The sequence below is a fragment of the Pristis pectinata genome, chromosome 5 (genome assembly GCF_009764475.1).
Source record: "Pristis pectinata isolate sPriPec2 chromosome 5, sPriPec2.1.pri, whole genome shotgun sequence".
NCBI lineage: Eukaryota > Metazoa > Chordata > Chondrichthyes > Rhinopristiformes > Pristidae > Pristis > Pristis pectinata.
Window position 1 is genome coordinate 100,885,973 of NC_067409.1, and position 18,726 is coordinate 100,904,698.

General features: G+C 40.9%; 1 protein-coding gene across 2 annotated transcripts in view; it reads left to right on the top strand.

Annotated features, from left to right (window-relative positions):
• The first annotated feature begins 1,439 nt into the window (after positions 1–1,439).
• LOC127570912 (progressive ankylosis protein homolog B-like) overlaps positions 1,440–18,726 on the top strand; it is a 94,844-nt gene continuing 77,557 nt past the window's right edge. The window contains exon 1 of one of the 2 annotated variants that reach the window (XM_052016837.1): positions 1,440–1,532. Coding sequence is in view for 1 of the 2 variants with exons in the window: in XM_052016836.1 (XP_051872796.1) it covers positions 1,662–1,760 (99 nt within the window). In the remaining variant the exon portion in view is untranslated. Of the gene's footprint in view, positions 1,761–18,726 lie in introns of both variants that reach the window. The other variant, XM_052016836.1, reaches the window with a different exon arrangement.

Sequence of the window (18,726 nt, forward strand, 5' to 3'; positions counted from 1 at the left end):
AGGAGGGAATGTCAAAAATCCAAATAATCTGAGTGGTGTAATTTCTCCACATCTCTTTCCAACTCCCTACCCTGAGACAGGAGACCCTGGTTCTCCAGTCAGGAGAAAATACCTTTCAGCCTTATCAAGCCCAATTAAATAACTTGTCTTTTTTCCAAAGTCCAGAGTATAGTTCTATAGCATAGTTCTATTTTACCCAACATTTCTTCCCAGGGCAACCCTCTGATCCTAGTAATGAATCTGATGAACCATTGTTCTATCTCTTTAGGTGTAGAGATCAAAGCTGCATCTCAGCAAAGCCTTATAGTTTTGTAAAAAGAATTACTTATTCTTGTTCTCCTATCCCTTTGCAACAATGTACACTGTACCATTTTCCTTCCCAAGTGCTTTCTATACATACGTACATATTAACTTCCCATGTTTCACCCAAATCTCCGAAATTCAAAATATAATGATTCCTGGCCACTGATTGAAACTTGGATGAGATTCAAGTCATAAGCATGTCTTTAAAATATAATTAAACATTTTAATGTATGTTTATTACGACAGTAACACACCCACTATCAAACTGGGATTTTACACAGTTTAAATTTGGAGCCAAGAATGGAAGGTTAAATTTAGATAACATGTCTTTCCAGTTTGCACTTTGTAATTCCTGTTTGTAGTGTACTTTGCACCTGTACATAACTTATCAGCAGCTTCCCAGTTCTTAAGAATTATTTCTTTTGATATACTACGGGAAGTTTTGTAATGTTAAAGGTGCTAATATAAATGTAGCCTGTTGTCGAACAACCAGAAAAGGTACACAATTGCAGGGAGCCCCAATCGCTGGAGGACAGTCATAAGAACATTTGCAGACTTGCGGCAAAAGTTATGCAATTGGTCATCATGCAATCAATGACACCCAGTCCAGAGCTGGCAACCCTGTTGCGTGCAATCCAACCAGCCTGGCATATTCTCACTGTCCCATAAACTGCTCCCAGAAGTTTTCAGAGTATATTTCAATCCCTTGCAACTCCCCTGCCTAACAGTCTTCATACATTTTCCCCAGTGATGTTTTGGTGGCCTTTCTAACAAATGAATCATTTGTTCAGCTATCTGTATGAACGCCCAGCAGCTGCGGCATCCCAGTCGGGTCCGAAAGGCGGCAGTTTATTCCCAGGTGATCCAAGGTCATGAGCGATTAACCCTCGGGCACGCCGCCTTACTCCCGGTAGCTGGGTGCTGACGTGCTGAGGAGGGGCTGGGCAGTCGGATTCCCAGCGGTCGGTGTGACTTCCCTCCCTCTGCAGCCGTGCTCACATACCGACATCCCAACACTCATCATGTTGCTGCTGGACTCTGCCAGCAGCCCGGCAGGCAGAAGCTTCTGTGCGTGAATCACAATTGTTGCTGCCTCCCCGCTAATGCTGTCGACCGCTTGTTTTCGCCCTCTCCTTGTTTACTGCGCTGTACAATGGCAGAAGCTTCTGGCCGGTCGCCCTTTTTAATGTTGTACGGGAAAAAAAGGGACCGTCAGCTCATCTAATCGGGTTGGTGGGTGTTTTTTTGTTTAATTATTATATATTCCGCGGAGTTGCCCGCCCTCCTTCGCTCCCTGCCCCACCCCCAGCCTCACGTACCCGTCCCCCGGGGACCGAGGAAGCGGGTCCGCGGGTACCATGCTCAAACTCACCGCCTTCCACACCCACTACTGGCCGCTGGTGCGCTTCCTCGTACCCTTGGCCGTCACCAACATCGCAGTCGACCTCGGCGAACAGGTCAGTGGATTTATTTTTTTCTCTCTGTGTTACATCTGGTCTGCATTGTGATGATGCGCAGCAGAGTTAACGCCTGCTGACTGAGGACGAGGTGTTTAATGTAAGGGGGGGGGGGTAGGTGGGGGGTGTACAAAATATGTTTGGTTTTGTGGCGGCCAAGGGTTGTGTCGGGGGTGCGTCCGGTTCCGGGCGGGGTGGGGTGGGGACGAGTCGTGGGTCGGGGATGGTGATCGTGATCAGCTGTTCGCTCCCTGTCATCGGCCCTCTTGTCTGCGGGGCGCCGCATCATCCGTGTGTGCGGCTGAAGCCAACCGGAGGCGGGCAACAGTCGCGCCACTGATTCCTGTTTTCGTGTCTGCAACGATGAAAGGGCTGGTGGAATAAGTGCATCACTGCAAGGGGGAGGAGGGGGGGGGGGGGGGGGGGTGGGAAGAGGGACGAGGATACCACAAAATGCGGTAGACTTGATCAAGGTGCGTGGATGCAAGGAATGGTTGGCATCGCCTGCCCTTCCTTGCTCGCTCCCGTTATAGAGGACAGCCCATCCCACAATACCAAGGCCTGTGTTTCGTTTGCCTCAAGTGACCAGAAGATAGTGTGTGACCTTTCAATCTCAACTTCCCTCCTATTAAGGTTTCCAGTATTGCCCATCGCTTATTAATCATCTGTCTACCGCTGCTCACGGCTAATTTTCTTGCTATAATTAAGGGAAATGTTTAGATTGATGCAACCATCATAGAAAAATCTGTAGAAACAATCTCATGGTTGACTGATTATTGTCTCTCTCATTAGGAATGTCAAGCAGAGAGTGATGCAGTACTGAATGTGCACAGTGTACCCAGGTTAACAAAAGAGCCCCAGCACAATATGTAAAAAATATCTTGCTAAAATTAAGGGCCATCTCTGTTTAAAATAAGTTGATTGTTAATTTGCCATCTGATGATGATGAAAATGCCCATGTAATTTTTGAGATCTCAGTAAGTTGCTAGTTGTCTATACCTGGCTCTGTTATAGATCTTTGTTCCATTTAAGAGCTCTTCTTTGCCAGCAAAATAAACCAGAATTTCCATTCCCTGCTCTGTGTGTTGGCTTTTGCTGGAAAGTAGGTGCATGTGGATGGTAGATGAATACATCAGTGAGTTAATGATATTCTGGTTGAATAACCTGTCCGTAATCAATGCAAAAGCATATGGACCCTTGGTGAGAGAGCTGAGTTTTGCCCAGTCTTCACGAACAACTATGTCTTTCTGTTTCAAAACTTTATCGCATACTTGATGCAGATTATGTTGCAAACTTAACCAGCCCTAATTTTAAATTTCCAATTACTACCCTCTGCCTTCAACCGTTTCTGCATATTTGCACTTCACATCATTGTACAGCACACGGCCCTTTAGATTATGGACCAGTACCATCAAAATAGCCTTTATAAATATTTCCATGTTTACATTAACTCTGCCTTCAAATGCTCCATGAAACCTACCTCTTCAACCACACTTCCCTTAACTATTGATTGTTACCTTTTTATCTTGTCTATCTCTCTTCGGTGTTGTCATAGAGTACTACAGCACAGAAACAGGGCCTTTGGCCCATCTAGTCCATGCCGACCTGACCTTCTGCCTAGTCCCATCTATCTGCACCCAGACTATGTCCCTTCAAACCCCTCCCATCTATCTACCTATCCAAACCTCTATTAACTGTTACAATTGAACTCACATCTACCACTTCCGCTGGCAGCTCATTCTACACTCGCACCACCCTCTGTGTGAAGAAGTTTCTCCTCAGATTATCTTTAAATATTTTACCTTTCACCCTTGACCTATGTCCTAGTTCTAGTCTCACCCAACCTTGGGGGGGGGGGGGGGGGAAGCCTGCATGCATTCTATCTATACCCCTAATAATTTTGTATACCTCTATAAGAACTCCCCTCATTCTCCTGCGCTCCAGGGAATAAAGTCCTAACCTATTCAACCTTTTCCTATAACTCAGGTCTTCAAGTCCTAGCAACATCCTTCTAAATCTTCTCCGCACTCTTTCAATCTTACTGATATCCTTCCTATAGTTAGGTGACCAAAACTGTACACAATACTCCAAATTCGGACTCCAATGTCTTGTACAACTTCAACATAACATCCCAACTCCTGTACTCAATGCCCTGATTTATGAAGGCCAAAGTGCCAAAAGCTTTCTTTATGACCCTATCTACCCGTGACACCACTTTCAAGGAACTATGAATCTGTATTCCCAGATCCCCCTGTTCTACTGCACACCTCAGAGCCCCACCATTCACTGTATAAGTCTTACCCTGATTTGTCTTCCCAAATTGCATCACCTCACACTTGTCTGCATTAAATTCCATCTGCCATTTTTCAGTCCATTTACTTAGCTGGTCAAGATCATGCTGCAAGCTTTGATAGCCTTCCTCGCTGTCCACTATGCCCCCAATCTTGGTGTCATCTGCAAACTTGCTGATCCAGGTAACCGCATTATCATCTAAATCATTAATATAGATGATAAACAACAACGGGCCCAGTACCGATCCCTGCAGCACACCACTAATCACAGGCCTCCAGTCAGAGAGACAACCATCTACTACCACTCTCTGGCTTCTCCCGCTAAGCTATCTACCTGTGGATTCGCTACATTCAAGAGGCTATATATCATTTTGGAAATGAAGTTAGAATTGTCTGCTCTGGTTGCCTAGCCAGAGACGATTGCATACTTTGTAGGCATAACCAGTAGCTTCAGCCAAGAAATTTGAATGCATGTATTTTAATTGAAATGGATGAGACCTGAACTTTGCCTTTATCCTAATCTCATTATGTCCTAGTTTATTCTGATGTGGTCATTAGTGATGTAACTACTCTGGCTATGCCAAAGTCTAATTATAACTGAAGATGCAGTGCTACTTTTTGGAGGAACACTGAACCACTCAGGAGGAGGCTTTGACCAACGGTGTCTCTTTTTAAAGCAACAATGGTGTTTCTTTTTAAAGCAACAATGGTAAATGTTGGCAAAGATTGCAACTTTGGTGGTCTTGCACAGACATCAGGGATGTTATGAAGAGAACAAAAATCTTAATTGCAATTTTTAAGCATTTTCCATATTCAGCAATGTAAAAGGTTCTACACAGATTATCTGCTTGTTCTAACCTATTATACATCCACTATATCACTGAATGGATTCTTTATTTTATTGTATGATGCACACAACACATCATTTGTTAAAATATTGGCCTGCTTAACATTGCGGTAGCAGGAGGACAGACACTGAGTCAGCTTGATCTTAAATAATAATTGTGGGGCTGTTTCAGTTCTTAAACAGTAAAATAGTTAGTTAACATAGAATTTACAGCACCGAAATTGGTCATTGAATCCACTAGATCTGTCACTATTTATGTTCCTCATGGGTTTCCTCTTGCCCTCTTCCTTGTCTGTTTGCCTTTTGTTGTTTTATTTTCTCTAGTGAGCTCATCTAGGTTCCCTTTAAATGCATCAATGCAATTCATCTCAGCTACTTGTGGTAGCAAGTTCCATATTCTGACCATTATCCAGCTAACGAAATTCCTCCTGTTTCCCTAATTGTATTTATTAGTGATAACAGTCTCCAGTTCTGGGCTCCTTCATAAATACGGACATCTTCTTTCCAAACTCTTCCCTTTAAAATCCATTCATAATTCTAAATATTCTATCACAATATCCTTTTCCAGCCTGTGCAAATTTTCCCAACAGTTATAATCTCTCTGTGTTGATATCATCCTTGCAGATCTTTTTTTTGCACCAGTGCCTAACCTTTCATCGAGATCAGAACTGTGCACAGTTAGATGTTTTTCACAGTCCAGTGGGAATATTCTATATGCCCATCATTAGCATCACTGAAGTACCAATCACATTGGTTCAGCATTTGAAATGCAGTGGATCATTAGCCATGGCTGAGCTCTGCATATGAGACAGTATCCATATCTACTTCTGGCAGTGATTATAGACAATGCTCACTCCTGAGTGCAAGCAATAAAATTTTCTCCATAACCTTGCCTACAGTGCGATTAATCTAAGTGGGAAGTAAATCATTAAAACTATGACTTTTATGAAGAAATAATTCTTCCAAGAAAGAGTGATGAAGCTGGAATAAACTTCCAGGCACTGTAGTAATGATGGTGAGGATCATGAAATCATATCCAAAGCATTTAGATTTGAAGTGGGAGAAGGTAGTGGGTTTTAGCTAAAGTAAAAAAAAAGGGCCACATGTGGTCCTTCATTGGAATTACTTGCTTTGTGATCTGATTTAAGTTTTTTGTTTTTTTTAAGAGTTTGAGATCAATGTTCCTGTGATGTACCCAGTAAACACACAAACTGATATCTTTACATATACCCATTTCATTTCTCTGAGACTTTATAACATGCTGTAATCTTTTATAGTTTGGAAGTTCTTAACTGACAGTGGCAGTAATGAGAGAGGTCCATGCATTTTTCACAACAATAAGTGAGCTCTACAGTGTTTATAGGTGTTTAGCAAATGTTTGCCAAATTACTGCTAAATATGTGTCCCTATTCTGATATTTTATGCTTCCAATGGGAGAATGTTGCCAACCTTTAATTGGTACATTAGTATAATGATCACTGCAGATTCAGTAAACTTGCACTGAGCCAATCAGTTCTTGTTGTTTGTCTGTGTACTAGTTCTGTTACAAACCCTGTTGTTAGGTCTACACCAAAAGCATACGCTGGACTATGAGATATGACCTCACAACAGTATTGATCCACAGTCTGAATGACAGTGGAACAAAATCAGTGTTTTGCTGTACTTTAAACGATTGTGCAATTACCAGTCAAAGTCGAGGTTATTGTCATATGCACAAGTACATGTATGCACAGGTGCAATGAAAAACTTGCAGCATCACAGGCACATAGCACCATATAAGCAGCATTCACAAGAAAAACATAAACATATTATACAATTTTTTACAAGAAAGCACAATTAGACAAAAAAAAAAGTCTATTTTAGTACAAAGTGGTCATAGTGTTGCCAAACTGTAGTGATTAGAGTTTTCCTGGTTGGTTCAAGAACCCAATGGTTGAAGGGAAGTAGCTGTTCTTGAATCTGGTGGTGTGGGACTTTAGGCTTCTGTACCTCCTGCCCGATGGTAGCTGCAAGAAGATCGCATGGCTTGGATGGTGGAGATCTTCGATGCCTTCTTGAAGCAGTGCCTCTTGTAGATACTTCCAATGATGGGGAAGGATGTGCTGTGCAATATATGTTGTCAACAAATAGGTTACATTTGGAAAGCATGTAAATTATTAATAATCTGTTCATGTCACAGCCAATTGAGTGTAATCATGCTTGGAGCATTGGTGATTTAAACAAACAATATCAATTGGTTGTTTGTTTACTGTAAAGTGCTAGTCACTAAGATCTTCCAGATCCTTGTTTTTGCGAGGCTGTGAAATTTTGTCAATGTTAAATTTTTTTTAATCCCTAGAAACAAAGTTGGTTGAGTCATTTGTTAGGAATTCTTTTGGATTCTTTATAAACCATACTTTAATGTTTTTTTTCTCTCTTGGCATATGGGCATAACTGACATGATCAGCACTTACTGCCTGATCTAATTTCCCTTGAGGAGGTGTGTCACCACCATAAACTGCAGCAATCCTTGTGATGAAGGTATTCCAGACCCCGCACAGTGTAGTGGGGTAACACGTTCCAGGATTTAAACTAGTAATGATTAAGGAGTTTGAAGGAATCAAGTTACTTGGAAAGAAAGGGTAGATTGTGGAGCTTCTGTGTTTGATATCCTGGGTAATATAAGTCACAAGTTTGGGAATGTACTGCTGAAGAAGCATTAGCATTTTGTCACAGTGTGTTTTGTAGTTACTACACACTCGTGTAAGAACTACATTGTGTGGTGGAGGCGTCAAAAATTAAAAAAGCTTTTGTCTTTCTGATATTGAATGCCATGAATGCTGTTGGAGCTGCCCTCATCTAGGCAGGTAGAAAATACTTCATTGTGCTGCTGACTTGAAGATGGTGCAAAGGCTTTGGGTTTAAAAAATGTTACTTGCCAGAGTATACCCAGCTTTGTGGCCTTGTTGTTTTAGTACTGTATTTAGTTGGCTGGTCCAGTTAAATTTGTGATTGGTGGTAAGCCAAAAAAACATTGACAGTGTTATATTCTGGGACAGTTAATTTTGGGAGATGATTGTTTGGCATTTGTATAATGTGAATATTATTTCTCACATATCTACACCAGCCTAACTGTTACTCAGCTTATGTTGCATGTGAGTGTGGAATGACTTCCTATTTGAGGAGCTGTAAATGAAGCTGAACACAGTGCAATCATCAACAAACCTCAGCATTTCAGACTTTAAAATGGAGGGCTCATTCATGAAGTAGCTGAAAATGATTGAGCCCAGGACACCGACCTGACAAACTCCTATGGCAATGGAGTTGTGTACATTGGCTTCCAATAACCACAATCCCCTTCTTTTCTGCTGGATGGAGACTTTTCCCCTTGATTTCCCATTGACATCAGAGTTACTAAGGATGCTTGGTATCACACTCCATCAAATGCTGTTTGGTTGCTAAGGGAATTCACTCTCACCTCGCCTGTGGAATTGAGCTCTTTTATCATATTTGGGCCAAGATCATAGCAAGGTCAAGACCTGAATGGACTTGACAGATGGAAAGTTGAAAATGTGAACAGTATAGTGAGCAGATGATAGCTCTGTCAATGACACATTCCACAGTTTTGCTGCTGTTTAATAGTAGATCGATGAGGCAGTTACTGCTTAGATGGAATGTTGCTGCATTTTATGGAAATGACACCTACATGGGCAATTTTCTAGATTCTTGGGTAGGTGCTGATATAATTTCAATGGAGATGATTAGAGGTGCAGCAGCCTGGAGCAGAAATTCTGCATTCCAGCTAAGATGTTGTCAGGGCCTTTGCTGTATCCAGTGTGTCCTGCTGTCTTGATCTTAAAGGGTGAGCTTTAAATTGCAGATCTCACTCATATTGAAACTGACTGAATTTGCCTTGTGTGAGAGGACCATAATAAAATGGGAGGTAAAGGTAAGTCCAGTAAACAATAATATTTAATCCTAATTATTTTGTAAGCATGTAAATTTAAGAAGGTAGGAGGTTAAAAGATGGGCCTATGAAGGACCCAAAGGAAATCTTTGGATACAGATGGGTCATGGCTAAAATATCAAGTGAGTACTTTGTATCTGTCACAAAGGAAGCAGATGTTTCATTAAAAAGGATGTTATTGATAGGGTTGATACAGAGACAAAAAAATATTAAATGTTAGAAGCTGATAAGTATAATCATTAACCAATATCTTGAAGTCCTTGTTGGATGCAGTAGAAGTGATGGAGTACTGGATGGTTGCTAATATTTATGCAGTCCCTTGGGGTCAAGGATGACTTCCACATCAGCTTGGAGTAGTGGCAGATGACGATGCATGACTTCTTTTGCTATGTGGTGGCTGTTAGATACCACATTGACTTGACAGAGTGAGGTCTTGGTTGAATAGCAAGGATGTCCAAGACAAATGGAATCCAGGCTCTGTTACATACTTTAATATTGGAATATCAGGGCAAGGTGGGATTTAGGGGCAAGTTGGGTCAAGGATACATAATTGTCATTGTAACAAGAAAAAGAGGGTGGCGATAGTTAGATTTCCTTAGCCTGGGAAGATGGTTTGCGGTGGCGATTCCAAAGACCTAGTTTTGGGGGTCTGTTATCATTTTCAAGTTTTAGTAACATCCTAAACTTGGGTGAGGAAGACCATTATAATGTCAGCAGATAAATAAAACATGCCAGCACAATAGATAATAGAACACAAGCATAGACTTCAGGAAAATAAAGACAGGATAGTTAAAGGGACAGTAATGTGGCCAATGGAGTTCAATCTGGAGATTGTGATGGATAGTGTGCCCTAAATGGCAAGATTTTGAAAAGAGTAAAGGAGCAGAGAGACCTGGTGTCCTTGCACGAGAATCATTGGAGATTAGCAGGGTAAATTGAGAGGTGGTTGAAGCAAACATATAGATTAGTCACATTCATATATAGACTAAAACATAATAATTTGCATGTCACATTGTCTTTAATGTAAAACATTTTGTGGCATGTTATAGAAGCATCATCAATCAAAATTAGACATGGCAACAGGGAGAGATTAGGAGAGATATGTAGATGGCTGATAAAAGATGTAAATTTCCTTTAAATGAGGTGATAGACGTAGTGAGGGGGGAGAAATTTGGAGAGGGAATTGCAGGAATTTAGGCCTTGGTAGCTGGAAGCACAGCTTCCAGTGGTGGAGCTATTAAAATGCATGATGCTGGGAAAGGAGGAATGTAGAGTCTTCAGAGAGTAATCTGGTTGATGTGGTTACAAAACAAAGATATTAAAGAGAGAAGACAATGCTGGCAAGGCCCCAGCTAGTGTTCTATGTACAATTCTAGATTCTACACACAAAAATTGAAGAGAAGGTTTGGTTATAAAGATAAGTTGGAAAAATTGAGTTTCACCCGGAAACAAATGGAATTATCAGGTGATCTAATAAATATTTTCAAGATGAGCGGTTTTGATACAGAAAAGACTATTCTCTCTGGCGAGTGGGTCAATCAGTAGAGGTCATAGATTCAAAATCATTGGCAAAAGATCTAGACATAAAATGAGAAGGAAGTTTTTGGGGTCTAGAATAATGCACCTGTGAAGGTTGTGGTGAAAATAATTTCATAAATCATGTTAAAAAGAGGTTGGATGAGTATTGTGCATGGTGTAGGATCAAGCATGATTGCACTTTCAAAGGACCAGTGTAGATGTGACAGCTGGAATTTCATTATGTGCTTTTCTATAGTACTTGAATAATATTGCATGGTTTACAAGAACCAGAATAAGAAAATTATTTTCAGTTTTGTGGAAAATGAAACTTGTGAATTATTACAGTTGAATTTTCTACTAACAGGAAATTCTAATGTTGCAATGGTTTATGAATGCTTTGGTATGCCAGATATATATGGTTGGAATCATTGTTGACCAACCAATTGAAAATGTACAACCAGCTGATGAAAAACACTCCTTTGGTGTTACAGCACTGTGACTGATAACAGGCTTGGTTTGATGTCAGCACAATTCTGAGACAGCATTGATACCAGCAGGAAACTAGTCTTGGCAATCATGTTTGAAGGCAAGAGTATAAGCAGCTTCAAGAACAAAAAGCAATAAACGTTATTGGTTTTGGCTGCTTCTATTTCTGCAGGCCACTGCTGTTCATTTCCTAATGGACGGCCTGTGGAGGCCTTTTGCAGACACTTCTGGTTGGGAGAACAGGAGTGGTAGTTCAGTAATGGAAATAAAAAAAAACTCAGCAATTGATATGGTACGGGTATAAATTTTAATGATGCTCAGATCTTCCCTACAATGTAAAAGGAGGAGATTCAAGCATGTCAAAAAGCCACTTTGGTTCACAAGATTTCAATCAAACCTACACAGATGAAATTATTATTATTATCTTTGATGTGGGAGGAAACTGGTGCACACGGATTAAATCCTGTAAACTTCACACAGACAGCACCAGAAATCCAGAAGGAAACCCAAATGACTGGAGCTGTGAGGCAGCAGCATTAACTGCTGCATCTTTGTATCAACATAGTAAACTATAGTTGTACGTTTTCCTTTGTTCCCTGTGACTGTGATCTAATTAAGAAATGATGATGACATTGTTGTTGATTAGGCTGCAGTTTGTGCATTGGACTACATTGGGAATACCAGGGCAGAGATTTTGGCTATGAAGGGACATTTGAGTTATTTGAACTATTTCCATTGGAATATAAATGTCTGTGGAGATTTAATAAAGCTATTAATACTTCTATAGTGATCAAGCAATTTGATTTTTTTTTCTGTATGGGGAAATTTATTGATATGAGAATGAATAGAGACAAAGGCCCAGATGACTAACACAATGAATTGTTACTATAAAGAATATTTTGCAACAAATTGATCATGCAGTAACTTTATGATCTTTCACAGAGTATTTGAAGTAGGAAAAGATGCTAGGTTTAGGGTGAGTGTTGGACAGTAGAAATTAATTTGGATTGTTTCAGCAAAGAAGTAACACTGAAGTATTAGGCTAAGCTGTCTCTTTCCGCTGTAAGTACCGATGATTCTAATTAAGCCTAGTCCAGCAACCAAAGTTGGAATTTTTCATGTTTCTCACTCAGTGTCACTGTTTGGTCTGCTTCAACCAATCAAGGCATTTGTATCATAACAGAACGCGATAGTACAGAAAATTGGAATGTCAAGAGGCTTGAGCCAAGTGTAAACACATGGTTTATGGTTTAACTTGTTTATGAATTCTATCCAACCACAGAAATGCACTGTAGATATTGGTATCTATTGCAGTGTTTTTAAAAAAAAATAAAAATAGAAGGACTGCAATATCAATGTAATAAAACTCAAAGTAGGTGAGGTGTTAATAAATGAGGAGACCTAAAGGATAGGTTTGAATTAGCCCTGGTCTGGTAGAAGGTTGTCGCTGCAATTTCATTGCAGGCTGTAAAAATGCTATTAATGAAGAAGTTGGTATATCATATACAATTTCTCTTATTGTTTTGCACTAATATTCCTTTTGATTCTTGTGTTCTGCTTGTATATTCTTGATGTCATTGATTGTTGAAAGCCATGTCATATATTATTTATAATAGAGCCTGTATGTGCAATAAAACAAAAAAATCATTATAAAATGATTAGTCCCACTCCTCTGCTCTTTTCCTTGAACCCTATTCCATTTATGGGAATACTGCCCTAGTGGTCAAGTTGCTGGATGAATACTTCAAGGCCTGGAGTAACAATCCAGAGATGTTAGTTCAGATACCACCACGATAGAAATTTAAATGTAGTTATTTGAATAATCTGGAATAATTTAAAAAAAAAGCTGGTATCAATAATGGTAGCCATGAAACTATCAGATTGTCATAAGGAAGCAGTTCACTATTTTCATTCAAGAAAGGACATTTATTAACTTAAGCTGCCAGCTGTGTGACTCCAAACCTAGAGCAATGTGATTGATTCTTAAGTTGCTGCCTGAAAAGGTCCTGCAAGCCTCTCAGTAGTATCAAACTATTTGTGTGTACACAATTTGTAGAGAACCAGATGGGCCACCTGGCATTGACGCATTACTGGAATTGGACACACAAAATGTGCCCTCATCCTAATCAAGCCTGCAGAGTTCCCCTCGTGAACATCTGGGCTCTGCTGTCCATAAGTATTAAAAATTGGCCCACTAGTTAAGCAGTCTGATATAGTTTTACTGGCAAAAAATCCATCTTTCTGCCAATGTGCTTGACCTCTCCATGTTCCATCAATGCATCTGCCCCACTAGCAGGACAAACTCATTAGAGATGGTGGCATACTGGTATAGTGTCAGGAAGGAATGTCCCTGGGAGTCCTCTTGATATTTGTAGCTATGATACAGTAAAGAAAAGCACCTGATGATTACCATCCATTGCCCTTAGTAGTTAAATCGGTGCTCCTCTATGTTGGACAACACTTGGAAGTAGCATTGAAAGAAACATTGACATAGAATGTGCTAAATTCATAGTCATATCATTGTGCAGCTCTTCAGCCCTGTTCATGACCAGGTCAATGCCAAGCAGAAAATGTATCCATACTTGTCCCATTTACCTGCATTTGGTCTGTAGCCATCTATGCCTTGGTGATTGAGGTGTTTGTCCAGATGCTGCTTAAATGTTGTGAGAGTACCTGCCTCCACCACTACCTCAGGAAGCGTGTTCCGGAATCCAACCACTCCTTGTGTGGAAAATATTCCCCCTCAGATCCCCTCTAAACCTCCTACCTCTCACCTTTTTAACTATGATCTCTTGTTTTAGACATCCCCACTATAGGAGAGAAAGATTCTTACCATCTTCCCTGTCCATCCCACTCCCCCACCACCCCCCCCCCCCCCCCCCGCCGCCCCCAACCTAATTTTTTCATCTGTGTTTCCTAGCTAAAGGGAAAACAAACCCAGCCAAACCATCCTGGTGAATCTCCTCAGCACCAACTCCAGTGAGGTCATATCCTTCCTATATTGTGGTGACCAGAACTGCACACAATACTCTAGTTATGCCCTAACCAATAATTTATAAAGTTGTAAGATGACCTCCCTGCTCTTATATTCTGTACCATGGCCAATGAGGGCAAGCATCCCATATCCCATTTCATCACCCTCTCTATGTTGCCACTTTTGGGGATCTATGGACTCCTATCCCAAGGCCCCTTTATTCATCAACACTCTTGATGGGTCTACCAATTATTGCACATTTCCTACTCTTATTTGACCTTACAAATGCTTCACTGCACTTTTCAGGATTAAATTCCATCTGCCATTGTTCCACTAACTTTCCAACTGATTAATATCGTGCTGTAGCTTAAAATAATCCTCTTCGCTATCTACATTGCTGCATACTTTCATGTCATCTGCATACTTAAATTTGTGTCAAAGTTGTTAATGTATATAACAAACATCAAGCGTCCCAGCACTGATCCTTATGAAACACCACTGGTCAAGACTTACAATCAGTAAAGCAACCCTCCACCACCACCCTCTGCCTCCTGTTACCAAGGCTAGGAAGCTTCAGTTTCTATCACTAATAGACACTGACTAGATCAGTGTCTGGTGGTGCTGAATCCTGAAAAACAGTAGCAAAACCAACTCAGTGGGAAGGTGGTAAGAGGACCAGCATGAGGGATAGCCAACTTAATATTCACCTCTCCTCTCCAATCTACCATTTGCTGATGCATCTGTAAGAGTGGTCCGCATGTTGTCCTTGTGGAGACAAAATCTTGCCTTCGTACCAAGGGCACCCTTCATCGTGTGTGACACTACCAATGAGCTGCATGGGATAGATTCAGAACATCTGACACTCAAGATTCAACAGGATATCCATGTGATGCTGTGGACAATCAGTAGCAACAGAGCTGTATTCCACTACAGTCTGTAGACTCCTGGATTTTCAAATCCTTCACTACACATTATCATTAAGGCAGTGGACCAACCCTGGTTCAGTGAGGAGTGTGGAAGAGCACACCAAGGGTGCCCAAAAACCAGTTTCCTCCTTACTCCTGACAGAGTTGTGAATCTACAACCAGTAGAAGAGATTCCAGCTCCTACGTGCAACAAACCCTGAGTAAAAGCTGAAGAGCCAATAAGCAGCAAGTAAAATTCATGCCACACTAGTGGTAGGCAATAGCCACCATTGATTTTCACTTCCACTACTAATGTTGTCTCCCATGCCACCATCCTGACAAACACCATTGAGCAGAAATTCAACTGGCCCAGCCACATAAATACTGTGTTTAAGTATCCTGTGGTGTGGTCCCTTTGAAACCCATAATATCCACCACCTGGAATGACCAGGGCAGCAGGTACATTGGAATGATGCCACGTGCATGGTCCTCTCCAAGTTGCACACCATCCCGACTTGAAAATATTTCACTGTTCTTTATTCATTGCTGTGTCTGAATGCTGAAGCTCTGCAGGACCATGGAAGTACCCCCACCACATGGGAAACTACTGCTGTAATTCTTAGACAAGATAGATTACTGCTGTCTGGAAAAAGAAAGTTTGTAGTATTTTGCTGATAAGCCTGTTTCTGTTAATTTTGTTATTATGTTCTCAGTATTCAGTGAAACTTTCTTTTATCATTTGAACCATGTTAGCACAAAACCACTAGCAGTTGTTATGCTCCAGTTTGTGTTTTTGTTTTTTCTTGCCAGTAAGCTTGTTATCATACATACAGGAGACATCACCACCATAGGTGACTTACTGAAAATATGCAGCATATTATTGAATCATGGGAGGGATACCCAAAGGTGCGATTTTAAAACTAAAGGAACTTGTCTGTTTGTTAATAATCTTCTTGAATATGCAGAGCCCTACTGGATAGCAATGCAAATATTAAGCAGTAGAACATTATGAATTGGTAACAACAAACAATGTGCTGGAGAAACTCTGCATCAGGACTTTTGACCCGGGGCGTCGACAATTTCTTTCCTCCCACAGATGCTGCGCGACTTGCTGAGTTCCTCCAGCACATTGTTTGTTGCTCCAGATTCCAGCATCTGCAGTCTCCTGTCTCCTTAGTGGATTGGTGTATGACTATTCGGATGAATCATTTAATAGACAATAATAAATGTATGATTTCTTTATTCAATAAAAAGAGACCAAACAATTAGATTACATGGCGCAAGTTATTTTGGCATATTTCCAGGTCATTTTGCACCACTCTGAAATTTTGACTAGGCTTTGCCTTGAGCTTGCATTTGCATCTGATACGAGTGATCAATGACAAGGCACTGAATAGCTTTATCATTGATCAATCATTTTTGGGATGACCACGTTCTAACAGCATTGTATCAGGCTGTAACCCTGCTAAATTAAGTCCCATATTTGCCTTCTGTCGCCAGGTTTCCCCCCTCATTCTTGCAACTCTGCTCCCTGTCTGCAACACTGACACTGCCCTGATGCCTAATATCTCTGTTCCCACCCTTTAGGCTTATTTGTTGGCTGGCATCCAATCTTTCCATCCTTCCCTGATTTCCTGGGAAATTGCATTGCCTTTATAGGGCCTTGGGTACTGCCAAAACTTTGCAGTAATAGGCCCATGATAGAAGCTGTTGTTGACCACAATATAATGGCCCATTAACATGCCTCTATCAACACAATGCAATTTTTAAGCAACAGACTTTTACAATGTTCCTTGAATGCTTTCCACTGGTAGGTGTTATCTTTTTAATTCCTTTTCTGTTGGCAGACCAGCAAATTTCTTTTTGTGGTCCAGTAATTTCTGTTGATTTCCCATTCTGTAATGCCTTTTCTACCCCACTTCTGAGATTTTTGGCCTTCAGTTTTAATGGTGTTATTCCATTGGGGCTAGTCACTTATCAGGCATCAACCTCAAGATGACAAGGTATCTGAGCACAATCTTGCACTTATTCAACATCTGTTCATATTTATTAGCAGAAGAAACCATTTTAAGATTGGGAGGCTTAGCTTATTAGCTACCAATTCAAACTTTGTTAATGCTATCCTGACAAATCTAGCTAACTTGGCACTAACTGAAACTGGGACCCACTGATCTATGTTGCTTAGTATTGTATAAGGCTTCTGCTTCCACTAAGTCACTGGGAGAGAGTGCAGCCTGTGTTTTGAACTCCAACACAGTAACTATTTTGGAAGTGAAACCTTGATCGGAAAGCAGCCCAGATACTAACAGCTCAAATGACAGAACATGGATTGCTCTGCATTACTGGGATCACAAGTGACTCAGTGAATAAACATTTATGTCAGCAGCACAAGTGAATTTGCTTTATTTTATACATAGAAATTTAAATACATTTTTGTATTTCAATATTATCCTAATGAAAAATGTTTATTTTCTGGAATGAAATGTGATAATGGCCATTTCCAGGTCTTACCGTGCCACATGAAATTCAAGCGGGTGCTTTCCTACATTATCTCTGACACAATTTCCATGTCAGTGATGCACAGGATAACATCTTTTCCTGTGTGTCATTCCTTTTGGGCCTAAGATAATGGGCAACCAAAAGTGACCACTTTAGGCAGTTCAGGGATAACTAGGCACGGTAGCGTAGCAGTTAACGTAACACTTTACAGCACCAGCGACCCGGGTTCAATTCCGGCTGCTGTCTGTAAGGAGTTTGTACGTTCTCCCCTTGTCTGCGTGGGTTTCCTCCGGGTGCTCCGGTTTTCTCCCACATTCCAAAGATGTATGGGTAAGGAAGTTGTGGGCATGCTATGTTGGTGCCGGAAGCGTGGCGACAGTTGCGGGCTGCCCCAGAACATTCTATGCAAAAGCTGCATTTCACTGTGTGTTTCGATGTACATGTGACTAATAAAGATACCTTATTTTACCTTATTGCAACGCTGGATTGGGGTCTGCATTGCAGGTCATGTTCGTTCTCCCTTTTCCAGCCTCGTCCAATCTTGTTACTGGCCTTCATTGTTCTTTTCTTCTCCCTCATCCCATTGACCTTAGCAAGCCATTCTTTCCCAAACGTTTCCACCCCCATCACCAACTGCCCCTGCTCCCAAACCCCTCACAGCGCACACCTCAATTATTCCTTCCACCATCCTGCCCCTTGATCTCAGCACAGGCATCAGTCAATCCTTCCCATCACTCTGTAACCACCTCCTACTCAAACAACGCACAGGTCTCAATCATCTCCAACCTTAGCACAGGTAATATAAGGCATAGAATATGGAATATAAAAATTTGGGATCATTGTTCTTCAGAATCTGTGTGGGGCTGGTAGTCCCACACATGTATTAAGCCCAAATATTGTAAATGTATGAATTGTACTCTTTTCCATTACAATTTTTATATACAGAAATTCTAGATAATGATGAATCAGAAAAACTGTGAAGCTCACAATACAAACACGGCAAGTGTTTGCCTTTGCTCTACATGCATTGGAACAGTGCATAGCAGAAGGCAAAATGTTCTGCTTGGGGTAATGCTGCTCTTGAACAGAAATTACGATAAGATTAATTGCAATCTGCAGTAAATTATGCATGCGGGCATGTGCGGCCAAGATCTAAAGTCAGTAATTTACCTTTGCCACCAACCCCACCCCAATGCCCACATGTTAAGGTTTACAAGGAATAGGTTGGTTTGGGGCACAAAAGTGGCAAATGAAATTAAATTCAAAGAAGTAATGCATTGAAGGAGGCCAAGCAAAGCATGGGTGTATGTGTTTAAATAATAGTGTACCAAGAAATGCAGAGAACTAGAGGGATCTTGAAGTGCATGCCCACATATCCCTGAAGTTGGCTGGGATTCTTGCCTTTGTTTGACAAATCATAGAATACAAGAGGAGAGAGAATCTGTTAGAACTGTATAAAAACATTCATCAGCCCACAGCTGGAGTACTGTGTTCACATCT